Below are 21,279 nucleotides of genomic sequence, written 5' to 3' on the forward strand. Positions count from 1 at the left end.
TGCAGAAGGTTCAGACTGTAAAAAAAAAAGAGTGTGTTTCTGGAGTTGCAGAAGGGGTTAACTCTCTCCCAGTGCTGTGGTTCCGATCCAAAATCACACACACACACACCAAGGTTGCTATTAACATTCTCTTTAAAGTGCATAGGATGGTATCTCGGAACTCCTGGTGCTGTAACGGTTTGCCCGTAAAACTTGGAAGGGAGGTAAAAGAAATCATTGTGGCAATAAATTATGATGATGGGGGCGGTGATAATAATCCTTTAACATATTTAACGCAGGCAGAAAAAAGTTCCCTAGAAATACTGGTATCATTTTTCTTCTCTCCACTCACATATTCCTCCCCTGTCCCCTTATTTTCTAGGCAAGGAATGCTTTGTATACATATAATCCCCTTGCGCTTAATATCAGGGACAGCACACAAGCCCATCCTTCAGCGTAAAACAGCAAAAAAACCACACAAAAACCCCCACTTTGCACATCCCATGTCGCTGTGAATATTACAATTATGTTCCGATGTTAATCCTGCTGCAGCGATTTCCTTGTTATGATTGCCTGCGTGAAAATGCAAGAGACAGCGCACATTTCCCTTTGCAATGGAACATGACACACACTTCGAGAAAGCTGATGAGACCAAATACTCTGCAGGAACATCCATACCTTTCAAGAGAAGCAAACAAATGAGCCAGCAGCTTCTGACAAGCCATCTACTTGATAGGGGCAGAATTTGCTGAGGGAAGCCAGATTTGGCTTTCTGATTAGCCTGTCCTATCTGGTGATTTCATTAGCAATTACCTCTAATGCTGTCGAATCTTGGTATGAAAATTGCAGAGCCGGGACCCCCAGATGGTTGATGAAATAATCAGAATCGCCTTGCATTTGCACAGAACTGACATTAGATTCTGCACATTTGTCTTGCCCAAGACAGGTGAAGTTGTGCCTCTGAAACACATAAAATTAGAATGAAGGTTAGTTTTGCGAATCACACGTACAGCTATATTAAGTTTATCAAAACTACAGCAAATGTAGGTGATGTTTTCCTAAGCACATTAACCACCAGCATGCCTAGAGATTCGGTCAGCAATGCTACAATTTAAATGAATGTATTTAAAAAATGTGCATGCTATTGTTGATGCAAAGACAAAGACAAATGCAATGCATTTGACTTGGGAGTCCGAACAGCAGCATGAACAATAATACTGTTTTATTATTGATCATTTCAACAGCGTTCACATTGATTTATCATACTTATTTAGCCTCGCAAGCCTAAGACGTGGTGTAGGATGTTCTGACTGGAAAGCTCAAGACCCTTAGGGACAGTGGGAGATAAAACCATTAGTGTGAACCTCAGCTGAGGTTGCCTGCTGCCTTACTTCTGGTGGGAAGACAAGTGAACTAATACCAGTGTACTGGAAGAAGCAAAGATCACCGGTGTCAAAGCAATGATTCTTCAATATCAGCTTTGTTGGGCTGGTCATGTTGTACAGATGCCTGATGATTGTCTTCCAAAGCAACTACTCTATTCCGAACATAAAAAATGGAAAGCGTAATGTTGGTGGTCAACAAAAGAGGTTCAAAGACTCTCTCAAGGCAAATCTTTTAAAATGTAGTATAAACTCCGACAACTGGGAAACACTGGCCTGCAAGTGCTCCAATTGGAGAACAGCCTTTACCAAAGGTGTCATGGGTTTTGAAGACACCCGAACTCAGGACGAAAGGGAGAAATGTGCTAAGAGGAAGGCACGTTTGGCAAACCCTCACCATGATCAACTCCCGCCCAGAAACCTATGTCCCCACTGTGGAAGGACATGTGGATCCAGAATTGGCCTCCACAGTCATTTATGGACTCAATGCTAAAATCATGTTTTGGGAGACAATCTTACTCGGCTATGAGTGATCACCAAAGAAAAAGAAGACTTCTGGTGTCTCCTTCTTCAATGACTAGTACAAGCATGCTCCTGCTCATTCCACTTTCTGTGTGTACCAGAAACATCTCACATAAGGGCCTGGGTCTCTTTTTGTTTTACCTCACTGCACTGATTTTGAGAGTGAGAGGGTGGCCCTTTGCAGAGTCCTTCACAAAACATGGAGACCTCAGGGGTGGGCAATCACCAGAAGAGAAGACCTTCTTGCCATTGGTGGCCCAGTGTGTATGGAGGCCCAAGTGGAAGGAAGGAAGGAAGGAAGGAAGGAAGCTTTCAAAGGAAACCAGCAACAGAGCAGTAATATAGCTTCAAGGCTTCCTGAACCTACCAAAGAAAATGAGCTGCTTAGAACAACTCTTCGGGAAATGGATTTTTCCGTCTCATGGGGATTTCTAAATCGTTGACAGCAACGATTGGCTTGAGCTGGGGTGGGGGGAGTGAATTAAAAAAAAAAAACTTCATGGGAAATTAAGTTTAGAAAAGGAAGCAAGGCCTTTCCAGTGGATGCACATCATATGAACCATTTACCAGTGCAAATGAACAGAACAGCCAATGTCAGCTTTGCATATCCTCGTTCATAAATTCATCTCAGATGGTTTTTGCATAAATCTTCATTTGGGGGAAAAAGGCCACCCACCACAATAGGCAGAGAAGCACTTGGCTGTGAGTTCTGGAAGACCTGCTCCCTGCCATGCTAGCCTTTTCTAGTCTGAGAGGATGGGGCTCTGAATGACTCCAGCTACAAGGGCTGAGGCTGCTGAAGAGGCCAGAGACCATCTTGGCTGCCCCTTTGGGCAGACCCAGGTCACTGAGCCTGAGCTTCCACAGCCGCTGCCCACCATAAACCACCATGGGCAGGATTGATAGAAAAAGCAGCGGCAATGTGCTATGCTTACGAACATTTATTGTCCTCTTGTTAATTATATTTTAAATGTGCATTTTATATTTGACTTTATTTAGTAATGTTTAAGGTTGTTGTTTTTAACTTTGCTGCAATAATTGTGCATTTTGTAGCTGACCTCCTCTGGAATGTTTTGTTTTGGGGGAAAAAATAAAAGATAATATTTTAGTTTCCTGTTAATTATGTTGCTTTGAATGTACTTGCCTTTCTTTAGTAATGTTTCATTCCACACTGTTTTATTTAATGTTTTAATGTGTTTGAGAAACCACTTTGAGTTGGTTTCTTAAAAAAAATATAAACCGGTATAGAAATGAATAGCAATGATAGTGATAATTGGGGGAGGGGGTGGGCATTCCAAGGGCCCTGGAAACATGGATCTAGTCCTGATCAGGCTGTGTAAAATCATCCTACTTTTGGAGTGTACATGTTACGTACACTTAGTGAACCTAGATTTTTCATGCAGAGCCCTATGGTCAGAAATGTTGTAGTCAGGATCTCATAGAATCATAGAATTGTAGAGTTGGAAGGGACCCTAAGAGCCATCTATTTCAACCCCCTACAATGCAGCAACCTCAGCCAGATCATACATGGCAGATGACCATCTAACCTCTGCTTCAAAACCTCCAAGGAAGGAGACTCCACAACCTCCTGAGGGAGACCGTTGAACAGCTAGAGAATAGGGTGTCCCACAGGTCAATGCAAAACACAAGTTCGCTCCATCTGAAATGTGTGGAAGAGGGAGTGGGACCATACCCAGTGATCCCACCCTTAGCTTAACGTCTAAACAGAAGGTCTGTAGACCTTTTGGTTTATATGGTATTATGTAAGAAGGTAAAAGACCCCTGAGCAGTTAACTATGGGGTTGCGCCACTCATCTCACTTTCAGGTCGAAGGGAGGGGGCGTTTGTCCACAGATAGCTTTCTGGGTCATGTGGCCAACATGACTAAACCGCTTCTGGTGCAACAGAAGACCGTGATGGAAACCAGAGTGCACAGAAACACTGTTACCTTCCCGTCGCAGTGGTACCTATTTATCAACTTGCACTGGTATTCTTTTGAACTGCTAGGTTGGCGCGAGCTGGGACAGAGCTGGGAGCTTACCCCGTCACGGGGATTCGAACCGCGAATTTTCTGATCAGAGGCTCAGTGGTTTAGACCACAGTGTCACCCATGTATTATGGTATTATGTATCTACGGGTGTACATGGTAGGTGTCCCATATGATTGGGAACCCTGAATGTGCAAATTTTCCAATTCCACATCGCACCTATATACATACATCTGCAAATGCAGGCATAGGCAAACTCTAGCCCTCCAGATGTTTGGGACTACAATTCCCATCATCCCTGACCACTGGTTGTGTTAGCTAGGGATGATGGGAATTGTAGTCCCAAACATCTGGAGGGCCGGAGTTTGCCTATACCTGTGCAAATGCATAGACATCTCTTATCATACCTTGAGGTCAAGGTGTAAAAGATTAATACAAGCTGGAGATTTCAGGAGCGGCTCCAGCATACAATCCATGCACAGCTGCAACATCTGCATGACCACTTATCACAGTTGACATAGTGCCCTCCTGTCCAGCTGTTTGAGCAAAGGAGGGATCAGTACGTGAGCACCCTGCAGTTATTTATTGTTCACTTATTTCATTAAATTCTATCTTGCCTGATTGTGAAAACAAAGCAAATAGTTTTTTTAGAAAGAAGAAAGCAATAAAATTATGGGCAAAAAAAGCAGGTAAAGTCAGCTGTTTAAAACTTTCACAAAATTAAAAATCATATGTACTGCTGTTGTGCTGAACAGACAGCAAAGCCCAGAAGGCAGCAAGTGACCTCAGGCCAGTCTACACAAGTTGTGGCCCACCAAGCCTAAAAATAGCCTGAAAAATAAGTGACATGGCTTGCCAGACACTTGACAGTGTCCCTGTTTTTGCAGTTCAGGTAAGGCTGGTTTACAGTGCCCTTGGTATACTGGATGCGTAGAATTGGGAAAGGACCTCCAAGAGGTGTTTGGTTTGGTGGGTCACCAGTTACACAGAGTTGTCGTTAAAGAACACAATCAAATTCAGCAAACTGCTTCAGATAGCAGCTGATTCCTGTTCAACCAAACCCCTCACTCCTTGGTTCTTAATTTATCTCTACCCTCTTGAGCTTCCTTGAATCAGAGTTTACAAACACTTCAGAAAGATATTTAACAACCTCACACTGTGTGCCAGTTTAGAAATGCAGATTTCTTACTTTTCTTTAAAAAACAACAACACAAAAACCTACACTCCCCCAATCCTGATACACAAACATGCATGTCTTGTATTGTGGCACAGAGAAAACTGATCTGTTGATTAATGGGGATCGTGGCATGCTAAATCACTTAAGCAGTCACTGAAAAACAAGAATTAAACTACTTTATTTTAAAGAAATGTTGCAGTCCTTCACTAGACAGACCTTAGAATAGCCACACAATTTCTAAGTACTTACCTTAAGATTGACTTGCCCTCAAACTTACGGCAAGTTTGATATGGCATCAAGAATATGTCCCCACCACGCCCCTTCAGTACTTTACTTATTACATCACACACAGGGACACTCTAAATTTAGTTTCTGTAACTCTGGATATTTATTTTTTTATTTACTTATTTATTTAACTTCTATACCGTCCTGAAGATCAAAGGGCAGTTAACAATTAAAAAAACCACAAAAATACTTACCAGCACCCACCCCTGCAACCGTTTAAAAGGTCATAGATTGTTTAATCAGCCGAAGGCCTGGAAGAAGAGGAATGTTTTTGCCTGACACCTAACAATATGTAACTAAGGCACTTGGTGGGCCTCTCTGGGGAGAGCATTCTACAAATGGGGAACAAGCACTGAAAAGGCCTGTTCTCATGATGCTGCCTTCTGGTCCGCATTCCAAGGCGGATAGCTGGTCTGTCTAGCTCAGTGTTATCCATCCTGATTCACTGAGGATTTCCAGGATGTTAGAGAGAGGACATTTCCAACCTCACCAGGTGATACCAGGAACTGAACCTGAATCTTTCGTTCATGCAAAACAGATACTCTACCACCGAGCTACATTCTTTTGCTTGAAATAATAACAATTAATAATAATAATCACAATCATAATCATAATCATAATTTATTTATACCCTGCCCATCTGGCTGAGTTTCCCCAGCCACTCTGGGCGGCTCCCAATCAAGTGTTAAAAACAGTACAGCATTAAATATTAAAAACTTCCCTAAACAGGGCTGCCTTCAGATGTCTTTTAAAGATAGGATAGCTGCTTATTTCCTTGACATCTGAAGGGAGGGTGTTCCACAGGGTGGGCGCCACTACCGAGAAGGCTCTCTGTCTGGTTCCCTGTAACCTCACTTCTCGCAATGAGGGAACTGCCAGAAGGCCCTCGGCGCTGGATCTCAGTGTCTGGGCTGAACAATGGGGGTGGAGACGCTCCTTCAGGTATACAGGACCGAGGCCGTTTAGGGCTTTAAAGGTCAGCACCAACACTTTGAATTGTGCTCGGAAACGTACTGGGAGCCAATGCAGATCTCTCAGGACCGGTGGTTATGTGGTCATGGCGGCCACTCCCAGTCACCAGACTAGCTGCCGCATTCTGGATTAATTTCAGTTTCTGGGTCACCTTCAAAGGTAGCCCCACGTAGAGTGCGTTGCAGTAGTCCAAGCGGGAGATAACTAGAGCATGCACCACTCTGGCGAGACAGTCCGCAGGCAGGTAGGGTCTCAGCCTGCGTATCAGGTGGAGCTGGTAGACAGCCGCCCTGGACACAGAATTAACCTGCGCCTCCATGGACAGCTGTGAGTCCAAAATGACTCCCAGGCTGTGTACCTGGTCCTTCAGGGGCAGTTACCGTATTCAGGACCAGGGAATCCCCCACATCCATCCGCCCCCTGTGCCCCCAAAACAGTACTTCTGTCTTGTCAGGATTCAACCTCAATCTGTTAGCTGCCATCCATCCTCCAACCACCTTCAGGCACTCACAGGGTGAAAAACCCTCTCATTCCAGATGGGACTCAAACCCGGGGGGGGTGGGGTGATAAAGTGGGAACATTTCCTTAATGCAGGAGACAGTGACAAACACAGCAATCCGAAGAGGAGAAGGTATTTGCTTGGGGATCAGTTTAACATCTTGGCATCAGCTGTTCAAGCACATTCTCTTCTCTGAAAAATTCTAAGCACACCGAGAAATTCCAGGGGCAAGAAGAGAGAAGATGGATTGTTAACATTAATTAATTTGCCAGTGCATTTAGCTCACTTTTTCAAGCCGGTTTCTCTAGCTTTTGCTGCTCGACATTCTGATTATTGTAATGCTGCCAGATTTTATCAGGCACACCGTATGGCATTCCTGTTTGCTACACTGCACACAGCATCTTTTAAAGGATGCGTTCAGAGGGAATGGTAATGCGGGAGGAATTCATTTCAATTAGATGTTGCCACTTGCAATTCCCTCTTTGTCAGCAATCTGGTCAGCTTCAGCTGCATGCTCTGGCCCTCAATTGATTGTTCAGTAGCAAGAGAACAAGTAGCCTTCCCCAGCTTTGGCACCTTCTGGATGGTTCAGACTACAACTCCCATCAGCCTTAAGCATTGGCAATGCTTGGTGAGGCTGATGGGAGGTGGAGTCCAACAACATCTGGAAGGCCAAAGGATCCCCCACCCAGAGGAAGACTCTTAATTAGGATTTCCCCAGACATTACCAGGATTTGAAATGCAGAATTGACGTCGGGGTGAGGGGTAGATTCTGAAAGGTAATGCTTTGTCATGGGTTCTAAAAAAAGCTCTACAATCTTGAGGTCTTCCTAAGAAAAGCTCAACAACTTTCTGGGTGTCCTGGATTTTACCTTTTGAAATATGGCATCTCTAGTTTTAACTGCAGGGAGTTCTGAAAGAACTACTGTTCCCAGAATGCATTGTGCCCAGGATCAGTTCTTCTGGGTTGATGGATGGAGAGGAGAGGGAGAGAGACATTAGCAGAAGAAGTACGGTAAACAAACCACCATTTTGCTTCTCATTGCTGCTCCTACTTCTGCCAAGAGGGTAAGAAGGAAGGGAAAGCATCTTTAGAGACTGTGAGACTGTGGAGAGGCCTTGGGGAGACAAGAGGGTGACAGAAACAAGAAGGAGCAAGACAACACAGTTGGAAACTTCCCCCTCATTTCAGATTTGGGGTGGAAGGATTGGAACCCCCCCATCCAATTGGAGGTGAAACTTGGAGGGTTCTCCCATCTCTAAATACATGTTCACATTTTTATGCACTATGTAAAAGTTGTCTCGAATGTAGAAGAAGGTGAGGTACAAATGAGACGTAATTTTCAAAGCGATACTTACGGGCATGCATCTTGCTCAAAAAATGTTAAGGGGTTTTTCTCATCTCTGGTTGATGAAAAAAAATACTGCTTATGAGTAACGAGATAGAGTATTTTATAATATGGAAAATGAATTTCCAATACCAACAAGGGGTGTTTAAAATTTTATAATGTAATTATGTAGTGCTGAGCAGTATTTTTATTAAATAGCATCATCCCTCATGTACGCAATATTGATGAATTTGTGGCATTGGTGTACAAGATCAATAGTACTTGTATCTCAATGCCTAACTGCTTAGTTCAACTTTTATTGCACTAAGTATCAGAATATAAATGGCCCCGTAAAAACATAAACCTGAGAAATACTGTTTAACTTTGGTTAAAGAAGTCTTGACTCCTTAGTTCTGAGGACATTTACATAGAAGCAAAGAATAAATTCAAGGGTCAGAGGAAAAAGTCAATTAGAAGGCTCAAATATTGGAGGAGAGACAGTACTGTGAAATATACTGCTCATATACACCACCCACTTGGTGTCTACCAGATGCTCTGGACTCCTCCAGGAGGCCCTGCCCAAGACATTTTGGCACCTGAGGCAAACCACAAAATTGTAGCCCCCCACCAGGGAAGAAGCAGTGAATGAAGATCTACATCAGGAACAAGGTGGGGGGATCAAATCAAAAGATATAATGGTGGGGAGGGGCCACTCTGAATCATGCTGGAAGGATCCAGAGCTGGAAGGATCCAGAGCAGAAAGCAGCCCCCTGCCTTTTCCTCCTCAGGGGTGGGAGGAGACCAGCAATGCCTGCTGTTCACCAAGAGGCTGCTGTAGAGGCTACATGGGGCAGGGGAACCGCTAAGGAGGGGGCAGATCCAGCCTCCAATGAGTACAACACAGCTGTTGCTACAGCAGCAGCAGGTGATGAATTCTTTGCAGGCTGGATCTGCTGCCCATGTGAATCCTGCAGCCCGAGGTGATTGCCTCCCCTTATCTCATGAGTGGGCCGGCCCTGGGTTTCAGTTCCCAACACAGCCATCCTTGTTGAGGCAGATGGGAGTTGTGTGCTCCAAAACATCAGGAGGACACCCCAGGGCAGATCTACTGTGAAGCTAATGAAGCTTAAGCTTCATCCCAGAGAGATCCCGGAATCGACTTTAGTCCACATTGCTTTAAAAAAAGGGTGTGTGTGTCTAGTAGACCTAGTCTGAGTTACATTGATTTGAGTCAGATTGATTAATTGTCAAGTTTAGCACTTCTCCCACGCAAGACATGGAACGCTGGCAGTTTAAGTAGATGAGGTTTATTTCTCAATAACAGGCTTACAGCAGTCCAAGCTTCCACAACACATCCTTCACCATCAGAGTCAGTTGACTCAACTGGCTTCTGACCCCTCCCAAGGCCAGATATACGCCATGTCCTTCCCCACCTCTTGCTGGCCTGTCTCTGCTCTAATCGCTTGCTCCGCCTCCTACTTCTTGGCGACTCAGGTGCAGCCAATTCCTCTTCTTCTGCAGATTCCTCTCTGCTTGGAGTGTCCCTGACATTAATCTTTTGTTGTACAGTGGTACCTTGGGTTACATACGTTTCAGGTTACATACACTTCAGGTTACAGACTCTACTAACCCAGAAATAGTGTTTCAGGTTAAGAACTTCGCTTCAGGATGAGAACAGAAATCGTGCTCCGGCGTCGCAACAGCAGCAGCAGGAGGCCCCATTAGCTAAAGTGGTGCTTAAGAACAGTTTCAGGTTAAGTACAGACCTCCAGAACGAATTAAGTACTTAACTCAAGGTACCACTGTATATAGTTCAACAATCCCAAAGTTTGAGAGTCAGTAGCACAGTAGCACAGTAGCACAGACATTGTAAAGGTGTGGTGCTCTGTTGTGGAACAATCCCATTGAAAAAGATAACAGTGTTTACCCAGACCTTACTGCTGGTTGTGAAGGGGCCCCCATAACAATCCAAGCTTCAGGGCTCCAACAGTGTAGGTCAGCCACTGAGGACACCGGCTGGGGGAAAATGTTATGCGCACAAAAAAGGAGCGTTACCAGGTCATCTCCCCACAAAGGAGAACCTCACGGATATATATGCCTGACAATATTCATTAATTCAGGACCGAGCAACTTGGGGCCTTCCCATTGTTGTTAGCTCCCACCAGCTCTAGCCAACATGGCCAATGTTCAAGGATGATAGGCATTGCTTTTCTCCAGCCTTGCATTAAATGGCACCATTTGTGAGAAACACCACATCCAAATGGGGGCTAGAGATGCTTCTGCTGAAATAAATGAGTTTGTGGTCACATCCCATAAAAAAAGAAGTGTTTAGGGGCTATAACTTCATTAACAGTGAATATCTCTGATGAATACTGTCAAGTGTGCAGGAACTGGTTAAGGCAGGAGCCTTCTTGCGACCTCCCTTGGCTTGCCTAATCAAGGGTAAAACTGACTCTGTCTCGCTCTGGAAGAAGTTTACTGTTTCTACCCTGATGGCTACTTTAGAACTGCACGCAGTGAGAACTCTTCCTGCTCTAGCAAATGTACACCTGAAGTCCAGTGACTACAAACATTTGCCTGCCTCGGGCCACAGCTTAACTGACAACTTATCAGCAGCTTTGCTCAGCAGGGTTTCTTGCCTCCCAGTGTTGGCAGACTGTGACAAAGCCTTCATCTTGAAGCATCTGGCAATATTTAGTGGCACTACCTCGCCTGAGTGTAGCCCATTTGGCTCCAGATTCTGACAGCACATCTGCCCTTGAACCACAGGAACACAAGAAGCTACCTTATATTGAGTCAGACCATTGATCCATCTTGTTCAGTATGGTCCAACTGGCAGAAGCTATCCTGGATTTCAGACAAGGGTCTCTCCCTGGATTTCAGACAAGGGTCTCAGTCCTATCTGGAGATTCCAGAGCTTGAACCTAGAACCTTCTTTATGCAGTGCAAATGCTCTACCACTGAGATATGACCCTTTGCTATGGCATGGCCTGAGAAGCCGATTTTGCTGAACCTATTCCTGACTTGATGCTATTAAAATGGAAAGGTATCTCCCTCCCTCCATCTCCACTGACAATCTCTTTTCACATTCGCTCTCGCCCATGCAGAGATTCTGGAATGGCAGACATCTTTGGATGTGCCTACACTGTACCTTCTGATATTCTTTTGCAAGCAGTATCCAAGGAGCTGCTTGAGATTCCCTAGAGTGTTAGTGCCAACTCATGAACAGATGGAATCTGTGCTTCTCAGTGGGTATAGAGGAACAGAATACTCCCCACCAACTCTGGAGTGGAAATTGGGTTAATCTACCACAACACCAGGCTGCCTTAGCATCTGTTTCTCGTGCAGATGGGAAAAGCTGGTGAGACAAGCCAGCCAGCTGCCAAGCCATCTAGAAAGCAACATGTTTGAGACTGCCCCACCTACAGCAGACTGTGCTTTTCTAAGCAGGGGTATGGGCTATCTTCTGGATCCCTAAGAATTTCAGTTGAGTTACAAAGGTCTGCATTGCACATTACTGCCCTCTTGGCTTTGACACACTGCAGAATGTAAGCCAACAGTAGAAAGGTCCTAGAATGCCAACGACACTAAGCATTTAGTAAGACCAATGATTAGAGATGTTGCCGACCTTCGTAATCAAACACATGGATTAGCCAAGTGCACTTCCACTCCAATTCACATCGCTAGCTGAGAATGTAAAATGAGAGTTTGACCATGTGCATTCAGTGTTCAGCTGATCAGGCACTCAAGGAACTGTGCTGTCAAAATCAGCACAGAACTTCCAAATGAAGCTGAATGTTGCAAGATTCAAGAAAGACAAAAGAACATACGTCTCAGATTTGAGCATCAAGTGCTTACACTGTGACAGAGCAGCTTTAATGACGTCCATCATAAACATATCTATTAAGTCCATCTTACATTCAAAGAAACAGCCATGTGAAGCTTATTTTAAATTACAATATAATAGCAGAATAGCCAAACACTGATTTAAACAAACAAGTTTATCTCTATGCTGAAAGAATTTGTTAGTAAACAAGTTTCCCCCCCCTAAAGCCTTAGATTGTTAAGCAATTGTATTCTCATTTCAACTTACGCACATCATAATTTGAATCTACATATATGATATGCTCAGCTTACTAAAAATAACTAGAATATTAATACTGATTGGGTTAGTTTTGAGGGCAGCTTGAAGCCATTCTTGATAAAAACCACTCTGCAGTGGTGTAAGGAGCAAATAACTTCAGCAAAGGCAAAGCATCAATAACAGAACAGATTAATGTTAACACCTTCTATATCCCCTGACTCTAGGGTTTTCAAATACTTCATAATAAAAGTAAATAAGGATTTTCATTTTAAAAACCCCATATATCTGACATTGGATATATATTTGCTGAAGTCCTACATAGTCAGAATAAAATTAGTGGGTGGTTGCGGGAGCCATTTCTGTGGATTTTAGGACCAGAGTTAGAGTTCCATTGTAGTCATTGTTGGCATGCATATGTCTCGAGAGACAATGGAGTGTACCTTCAGGGGTGAAGACAATCACAGCGCCTGCTGTGGCTGCAGAAACCTGTAACTAACAACTGCTGCCTCCTGTGTTTGTTTTGCTGCATTAGCAACACCAAAGCCATCTATCTAAGGTGCAGTCCTGAGCAGTATGCCTGAAGGTCCTAGGCTGCCCAGACAACAAGACCTCCCTGTGCACTGAATCCCACTGATCCATCTTGACTGAATGTTGCTGTGTGATTTCCTCAACACACTTCACACTACAGTAAGGAGCCAAGCTAGCTATCAGATGCACACAGAACAGTTGCAAAGCTTCTTGCTAAAATTTAAGCCTGCTGCAGGGCAAGGTAAGCAACAAAGATGCTGTGCTAATATCAACTTCTACTTTAATAAAAATAGTGCTTAAATATGGTTGGGGTTAGGGTTCCCTGTGTGTCTTCAATTTGAAGCAGAGCCCTAGAGAGGGTTCAGATAATATTTGCTCTGGTTCCCTCTAGGAAATAACTGTTCACGCAAAAGTCTATCCGTTTGATCAGGGCTACAACAAATAACTTTTCCTACAATCATGGCCACACGTAGCCACATAACCTCTCCAACAACTCATTCCCATAAACGTTCATCGGATGCCTGAACAGGACGTTTCTTAGTCCTGTATCTGAAAATACTGGTTCACTAGCTTTTTTAAAAATGTGGAATGCTACTGTGGCCTGACACAATTCTTGCAAAGCCTCTTAGGGTTTTTCAAATTTGCAAACTCATCATTGTTGAGGTGAATGAATGCTCTTGACCACAAGGGGAAAAGGTGTGGGGGGATGCAATAAGAACTGTAAGTCCCATCCACTGACCACCGCCACCTTGATTTCAGCTAAATCATACCACTCCAAGCTTTTTATAAAAACTAGCTGGGTGGAGGGGGCAATATATATAAAAAATAGGTGCATTAGGACAGGAATGGGCAAACTGAGATCTAATGGCAAATATATACTGTAATTCATTGGCAGTAGATCAGCATGGGTTTCTGACTCCCAATTGTTTACCAGTAGCAAGAACACAATTTTCTCCACTAAAATTAAGGAGCTGAAATTAACAAAGCTAACTGGGATAGACTTTTATGTGAATGGACTGTGAGGTGAGAGAAGTTCTGTTATTGAAAACAAATTCCTTTGCTTAGAATGTGCTCAGAGACATCTTGTCCTTGAATGCTATCTGCATTTCTTTTGCACCTGGCTCTGACTGGTAGATCTCAGCAATCCAGTAAAAAAGAAAAAGATATAGGTCTGATAAACCTGGAGTCTGCCCACCCCTGCATTGCATTTTCTTGCTGGCACCTCCTCTTATCCAAGCACTATCTTCACCTCTCTTTCTCAAATTCATCAGTAGCACCCCCCCCCCATCTGCCCACACTGAAAAAAGACAGATTGGTCTCCTATACTGCTACCTGCAGAGTTGGCACTCTTACCCAGGAGAACACCTAACAGAGGAAGTGCAAATCAGCAGACCCAAGACATCAAGCTGAGATTTTTCATAAGCTTGACCTGGAATGGCTAAAGTGTCAGAAGTCAAGCAAATGTCAATCTATTGCTCTTTCATCCTCTCAGTAGGCTGGGAAAGCCATGCTGAGACAGCTAGAAACTGGCCACTTAGTGCACTCATCGCAACCTAGGTGATAACAGAAAGAACAATGGATGTTCAAAATTCCTCCTCTGCCTTGTAAGCTTCTGGGAAAACCTGCTCTTCAATGCAAGGTGAATGAATTTGTGCTGGACTTAGACCAATGGAAAGCACTTTTGGCATTTTCAGAATATGTGGGTCATATCACAGGATCAGTGTTTTGGCTTTTCTGTGTTGAATGATTTTATATGTAAATGGCAATATTTTTGTGTAATTTAGAAACTGTGTAATTTAGAAAAAATTGTGTAATTTAGAAAAATATTGCCCCAGAATATTTCCGTAAAAATTATCCCCCGTGGATCAGAATGCCGAATATTCACTAAACTGTATTTGACAGCTGGTGTGCATAAATAAATAACATAACAATAGTACAGTGGTACCTCAGGTTATGTACTTAATTCATTCTGGAGGTTCGTACTTAACCTGAAACTGTTCTTAACCTGAAGCACCACTTTAGCTAATGAGGCCTCCCGCTGCTCCCGCGCCGCAGGAGCACGATTTCTGTTCTCATCCTGAAGCAAAGTTCTTAACCTGAAGCACTATTTATGGGTTAGCGGAGTCTGTAACCTGAAGCGTATGTAACTCGAGGTACCACTGTAATAATGTAGAAAATATACGAAAAAGGTCGTATTAAGGGGTGTGCCAGCCACAACATTGGCTTTGTATCTGCAGCACTGAGAAACAACTCAATCTGTTTTGATTCAGTTGGTTATTCAGGCCTGAACAAGGGCTGCTAAATCTGAAAGTCTGCTCCCCACACCCTTTGGGTATAATGGGGAACATAGAAATGGCCATAACATTTCCCCACCACTTTTTACATAAGTGGATAAAATCTGCAGGCAAAGAATCCACGTTTTACACACTTTTGGCATAACAACAAGGAGGCTGACATAAAAACCAAAGATCAGTGTGACACTAGCAATGAATGTGTTTTCAACATGTAAAAAAGAATATTAATGAAAATGCCAGTGGTGCGGACAAATCAGGGACAGTGAAAATTTATTTCCTATCAGCATTAACTGCAGCAAGGTGGCTCATACAAAACAAAACAAAACAAAATGACACAACAACAAGGAATTAAATCATATCACATGATACTGAAGAGGGGAAGATAAATTAAAAAAAGAGTCTCAATGTGAGAATGAAATAAATTACATCATGATGAAAGAATGACATATGAGAAGACTTGGCTTGCAGTCAGCAGCATCCTATGGCTCCTCATCTGCTTCCCTTGGCGGGGACTGCAAAATTGCTCTGCAGATGAATTTTGTAAATTCTAAAAAAGTAGTGGATATAGATAACCAAATACTAACGTTGAACTTATTGTCACCACCCACTATTATGCATCTGTAGTTCTTTGTATGGTAGTTCTCAGTACTCATATGTGGCTGTCAATACAAACCAACTACTATAGTGCAAGGGTAGTGTGTGTGTGTGTGTCTGTGTGTGTGTGTGTGTGTGTGTGTGTGTAACTATTTGCTCAGATATTTAATCACATCCACAAAAACAAAACTTGAAAAGATACCTTCTCACACAAATGCCACCCAGCTTCCCTTACTGTGAGCCTTTGAATGAGTCTTTGCTGGGGCTGTACAATTTTTTCTGCCTTTTGCTGGTTTATTCTTTGGTAAAGTGAATGTTGCCTTCTCTCTCAACTTGATGTTCACAGGCACAAGGGTTTTGCTCCCCCTGTGAATCATATCTAAAGCTCCTGTGCTGAACTGGAAGTAATGTCAGTGACAAGTACAGTGATACTTGACTTTTCCAATTCACATGCCTGATATTTGTAAGCAATTGCCTTCTACAAAAAAGGAGATGGAAGAAGTCCTATTATAAAACAAAACAAAACACAGCCACGCGAAGGATGAACATTGTCCTGCAGCTGGAGGTGCAGGTGGATGAATCAAGTGACCCAGAAGATGTCACTGAGTTATACTTTTCACCATCTGAATTATTACACAGTTTCGCCATCCTACACGTATAAGAGCAGAAATCATAAATTTCAACCCTCCAGTGTTTTCTCCAAAACACCACATCCGATGAGGAACTTCTTATCTCTTTCAACAGCCCGCTGCACAGGATAATTACAGTGCTGTAATATTTATGAAACCTGCCTTTCAGCCAAAGCACTTAGCAAGCCTTAATTGAGATTCATAATGCCCTTGTGAGGTAGGTGTGAGGCAGTACCATTTAATATGGGAACGCACAGTATGAAGGCCAAAGCTTTATGGGATATTTAGAGATATTTCTGGTTGTCTCGCATTTTTGCTTGCTTACTTTGCCGGATTATTGAACATACATGCCTCCATTTGAGATAAGTAGAAGCTGTAGACACTGTGGCTTAATTTAGACAATCATTTGTAAGGAGGTTGATCACGTGGTGAAGTCATCACACAAGGTACATTATTTTTTTTGAGCAGAGATCTTGGGGTGACTAATAGCCAACCACAAAGCAGACAATGGCTCTACTGCACTACTGAAGGAAGCTAGTTGCCATTACCCATTAATGCAACAGCATAAAACACACTTTGATAGCATTGCTATGAACTGAATTCAACTAGTCTACTGTAACTGGAAAAATACAAAACTAATAGAAACACTTCAAAATACTAACTCATAAGCATCAAATATGAATGGGCCAGGTAGTTCTTTTGAAAGCTTACTATGAAAGCTTTTGAAAGCTTACTATTGCAGAATGTTCTGCTGGCATAGATGCATTGCTAGTGCTATTCTGGAAGCAGCAGGGCTGAATAGGATGGGAATGGGATGTTGATGGGTCCTGGGAGGCCTTTGGAACCACAGGACCCAAAGTACCAGATTACTGTGACATGCTATGGTAAAGTGGGGGGAACTATGCCAGCCCTGAAGTGGAGGCTCCTCCGCTATGTGATTCACTCCCAAACACCCACACACCCACATTCTCTGGCAACCCCAAAGTTTTGGAATTCCCTCCCCACAGAGGTGCGTCTGGCATCTTCATTACACAACTTTTGAGGAATGCTGAAGATGACATCCTTACTCAGGCTTTTGGCACATGGGATGCATATTTTAGTACCTACCTTATTTCTGTGATTGCAAGTTGTTTTTAACATTGTGTTTTAATTGCTGCAACTCACCCTGTGACCTTAGGGTGAAGGGCAAGTAAATTACAGCAGCAGCAATAAATGTGGGCCTAATTAATTAAGCTAAAATGAACAAGCATATGATTGTGGGTTGAGAGAGAGAAAAGGAGTCATCTTAACATCTTGGAAGCTAGAGTTGCAAGCATGCCCTCCAACATTTCTCAGATGAAAATAGGGACGTCCTAAGGAAAAGCAGGACATTTCAGGGTCAAATCAGAAACCAGGACGGCTTCTGTAAATCTAGGACTGTCCCTGGAAAATAGGGAGTTACGTGCTGCATGGAGTTTGTCCTACCAGTCATTCTGTCTCATTCATACATCACTAGCATTGCTAAAAAGGAAAAGTGTGCGCGCACACACACGCACAGACACACAAACACACACATGTCCCCACTGGTTCTACACTACATGACTTGAGCTGCCTTCATGGGATCCTCATGCAAGAAACGAGTGAGAAGAGAGCAAGCAAGTAGGAGGAAGGGACAGAGTATAGGTGTCAGTGGGAAATAGCAAAATGTATTTTCCCTATCGGCCCTGCCTTCTACTGGCTGGAGGCCTGCAAGGTTGCTTACGCAGGTATACCCAAGAACAGGGGTCGGCAATCTAAGGCCCATGGGCCACAACTGGCCCATGGGGGTCGTTTAACCAGCCCATGGACCCCCACTGCCCCACTGCCCACTTGGTCGGCTCCCATACGCTGCGCTAAACCGGTGTGGAGTGTGTGCAGAGCGGGGACCGCTTTCCGCAATGCTAGCTGGCTTCCCATTGGCTGCAGGAAGCTCCTGCAGCCAATGGGAAGCTGTGCACGCCTCCTCCGCACCAGAAGGAGCACTGGAAATAATGTTTGCGCATGTGTGTGTGCACACACACTGGCCCACCGCAGCATCTGCAGGACCGTGAACCCGCCCAAGCCACAAAAACTTTGCCGACCCCTGCCCAAGAATGTATACTTTGATTTCACCTGCAGTGTGGAACTACCATCTGTACAGTTCCACATGTGCCCCAGGAGACTAAACTGCTAGATTTGTCCTTCTAAAGCATATGTGTGTTGTGCGACATTCTTTCTTTCTTTTTATTATTACAGCAAGTGCAGCATAACTGAAATTAAACACAAAACCTGTTGCGGAGAAACAGCAGGCTTTACAGTATACAGATTTCTAAAGCTACTTGTCTAGGATTTCCTTCTCTCCTCCCAACAATAACAACAACCTGATAAAACACTTTTCCTAGGACTTATCTCAGAATTTATGAGATCAGATCTTTAAAGACTGAAAGCTGATAGTTTCAAAAATGTTGCACAGTATAATCTGGGATGAATACAAATTACAATATATTTCAGAGGTGTGCTTTTTCTCCTCTCTCTCTCTCTCTCTTTCTCTCCTTCCTTCCATTGCAAGGTGACCTTCAAAACTTGCAGAGTGAAAGCTGAACTTTGGCAGCGAAAATGATGTACACACTGCATCTTCAAGACAGAAATGTTTGGAAGATGCCACGGAAGATAAAAACAATAGAACAGTGGTGAGCAAAGACCTTTTCTTCTTATCCCTTTCAGGGAGCAATGGAGTTCTGTAGATGAAGACCTCTTCTGTAGAAGAAATCAGCATAGCTGAAGGATTTGAGAAAACGCTGCGAAGTTTTTTCGCAATGTCACGATGCTTTGGGGAGTTGGATCCCGGCTTCAGTCATTAATGAAAGGAGCAATTTCATGAAAACACTCCATCATTTCAGAGATGGAATACCATATAGCTGGTGGAAATGGTAAAATATTGGACAAAATTTCTGTAACAGTAAGACAGTTTCCCCAATAACAGAGAAAAACAATGTTCCACAAAAAAGAATGGGGAGGGGACATGATTCTCATAGAATAGACCTTTCAGTAGTGCCACACCATCTGCAAATTCTCATCAGGAAATTCTTCGGCATCATGTAAAGACTCTTTTATTTCCCCAGAGTATTTTTTATGGCTGCATACAAACTACAGTGGTGCCTCGCAAGACGAAAAGAATCCGTTCCGCGAGTCTCTTCGTCTAGCGGTTTTTTCATCTTGCGAAGCAAGCCCATTGGCGGATTAGCGGATTAGCGCTATTAGCGGTTTAGCAGCTATTAAAGGCTTAAGGGATTAGCGGATTAGCTGCTAAAAGGCTATTAGCAGTTTAGTGCCTTAGAAAAAGGGGGTGGGGAGCGAAAAAAAATCGCAAGAATCGCAAGACATTTTCGTCTTGCGAAGCAAGCCCATAGAGAAATTTGTCCTGCGAAGCGCATTGAAAAATGGAAAACCCTTTCGTCTAGCGGGTTTTCCATCTTGCGAGGCATTCGTCTTGCGGGGCACCACTGTATACCTTTAAAGTACAGTCGTACCTTGGATCCCAAAGACCTTGCCAGTCAAACGTTTTGACTCCTGAACGTCACAAACCCGGAAGTGGGTGTTTTGGTTTGCGAACATTCTTTGGAACCCCAACGCCCAATGTGGCTTCCACGGCTTCTGATTGGCTGCAGGAGCTTCCTGCAGCCAATCAGAAGCCGCACCTTGATTTCTAAAAGTTTTGGAAGATGAACGGACTTCTGAAATGGATTCCGTTCGACTTCCGAGGCACCACAGTACACTCAAAGCCCATTCTTCCCCTCAAAGAATTCTGGGCACTATAGTTTGCTTTGTGCAGAGTTATAGTTCCCAGCAACTCTCAACAAACTTCAGTACCCAGAATTCTTTGGGGAGGAGAATGTGTTTCTCAAGTGTCAGCTCTAGAAATTATACCAGTTCACTCTTTCCTTCCCCTGATGTGCTTTGTGGGTTGATTCAAATACACTCTACCCCCTAACCTCCATGTAATGACCCTCCCTTCTCTTTATTTGGGTGGGTTTGCAGACATCAGAGATGATTGGAATGGAAAAGTGTGTGCCAGTGTGCAACATTCAGGGAAGGCACCACGCGGGAGGGCAAAATCTGCTCACGGATTTTACACAGGATTAAAGAATCACAACCACAATGGTATGCTTTGAACTGTGCTGTTCCAGGCACCTGTACTGTTGATCCAACACGCCGGGCGGGTGGGGGAATAGATAATTACTGCACATTACAGTAGCGTTTGCCTGCTTGTCAAACGACGCCGGGTGACAAATTGTATTTTGAATTATTAATCCTCTGTTTTTCAAAGCCTGCCACTTCTAAAGCTCCCCCCCTTTCAGCTTTGTCTTCAAACACGGCGATCAGGAACGGGAAGGTGCGCAGGCTGCAGTCCACCTCTCTGAGCCGAAACTTCTACATCAAGGTCCCTGTTTTCAACACGTTTCAGTGAAGTCTGATTGACTTCTCAAATCGCTGAGGAACACCCTGCAATTGAGCCAGCCACGCTGAACTAAAAGGAGTGTGCGAGTGTGCTGGTGGGGAGTCTGGGGGGGGGGGTGCAGGGGGGAAGCTTCTGAGGCAGAGATTACCATAAAGAGACAAACAGCGTCATCTTTCATTAAGGGGAAAGAAAAATTCAATTTAAGAACATTAAAGGTTTTGTTTTTTTAAAATGCCAGGCATTCTTTTGAACACATACTAACACATACTTTTGAACACATGCTAAAAGGAGGAGGGGGGGATAAGTCCTGTTTTAACAGTACCCTTTGTACAAGTTTGTTTGTCTTTTCTTTTACAGTTCATAAAAGCCTCCCGGGAAGCTGGAATTATGTCTGCTGGCACAACAAAGTACAATATTGGACATGCATTTCTCCCCTTTATCCATCCCACCTGTTGTATTCTGTCCAAAGAGAATAACAGAGTTGTAAAGAGCTTCAAGGGTCATCTAATGTCTACCACTACCTCCTACGGTGACGGCAGTGAAAATCCACAGTGTGCATGAGA

General features: G+C 43.6%; 1 protein-coding gene across 8 annotated transcripts in view; it reads right to left on the reverse strand.

Moving 5' to 3' along the window:
• NAALADL2 (N-acetylated alpha-linked acidic dipeptidase like 2) overlaps window positions 1–21,279 on the reverse strand; it is an 803,264-nt gene that overhangs the window by 151,578 nt on the left and 630,407 nt on the right. For all 8 annotated transcript variants that reach the window (XM_083442084.1, XM_083442080.1, XM_083442081.1 and 5 more), the window contains one exon: window positions 793–939. In XM_083442084.1, the coding sequence (XP_083298210.1) occupies window positions 793–939 (147 nt within the window). The remainder of the gene's footprint in view (window positions 1–792; window positions 940–21,279) is intronic.

The sequence above is a fragment of the Podarcis tiliguerta genome (genome assembly GCF_965153285.1).
Source record: "Podarcis tiliguerta genome assembly, chromosome: 5".
In the NCBI taxonomy this organism is placed as follows: domain Eukaryota; kingdom Metazoa; phylum Chordata; class Lepidosauria; order Squamata; family Lacertidae; genus Podarcis; species Podarcis tiliguerta.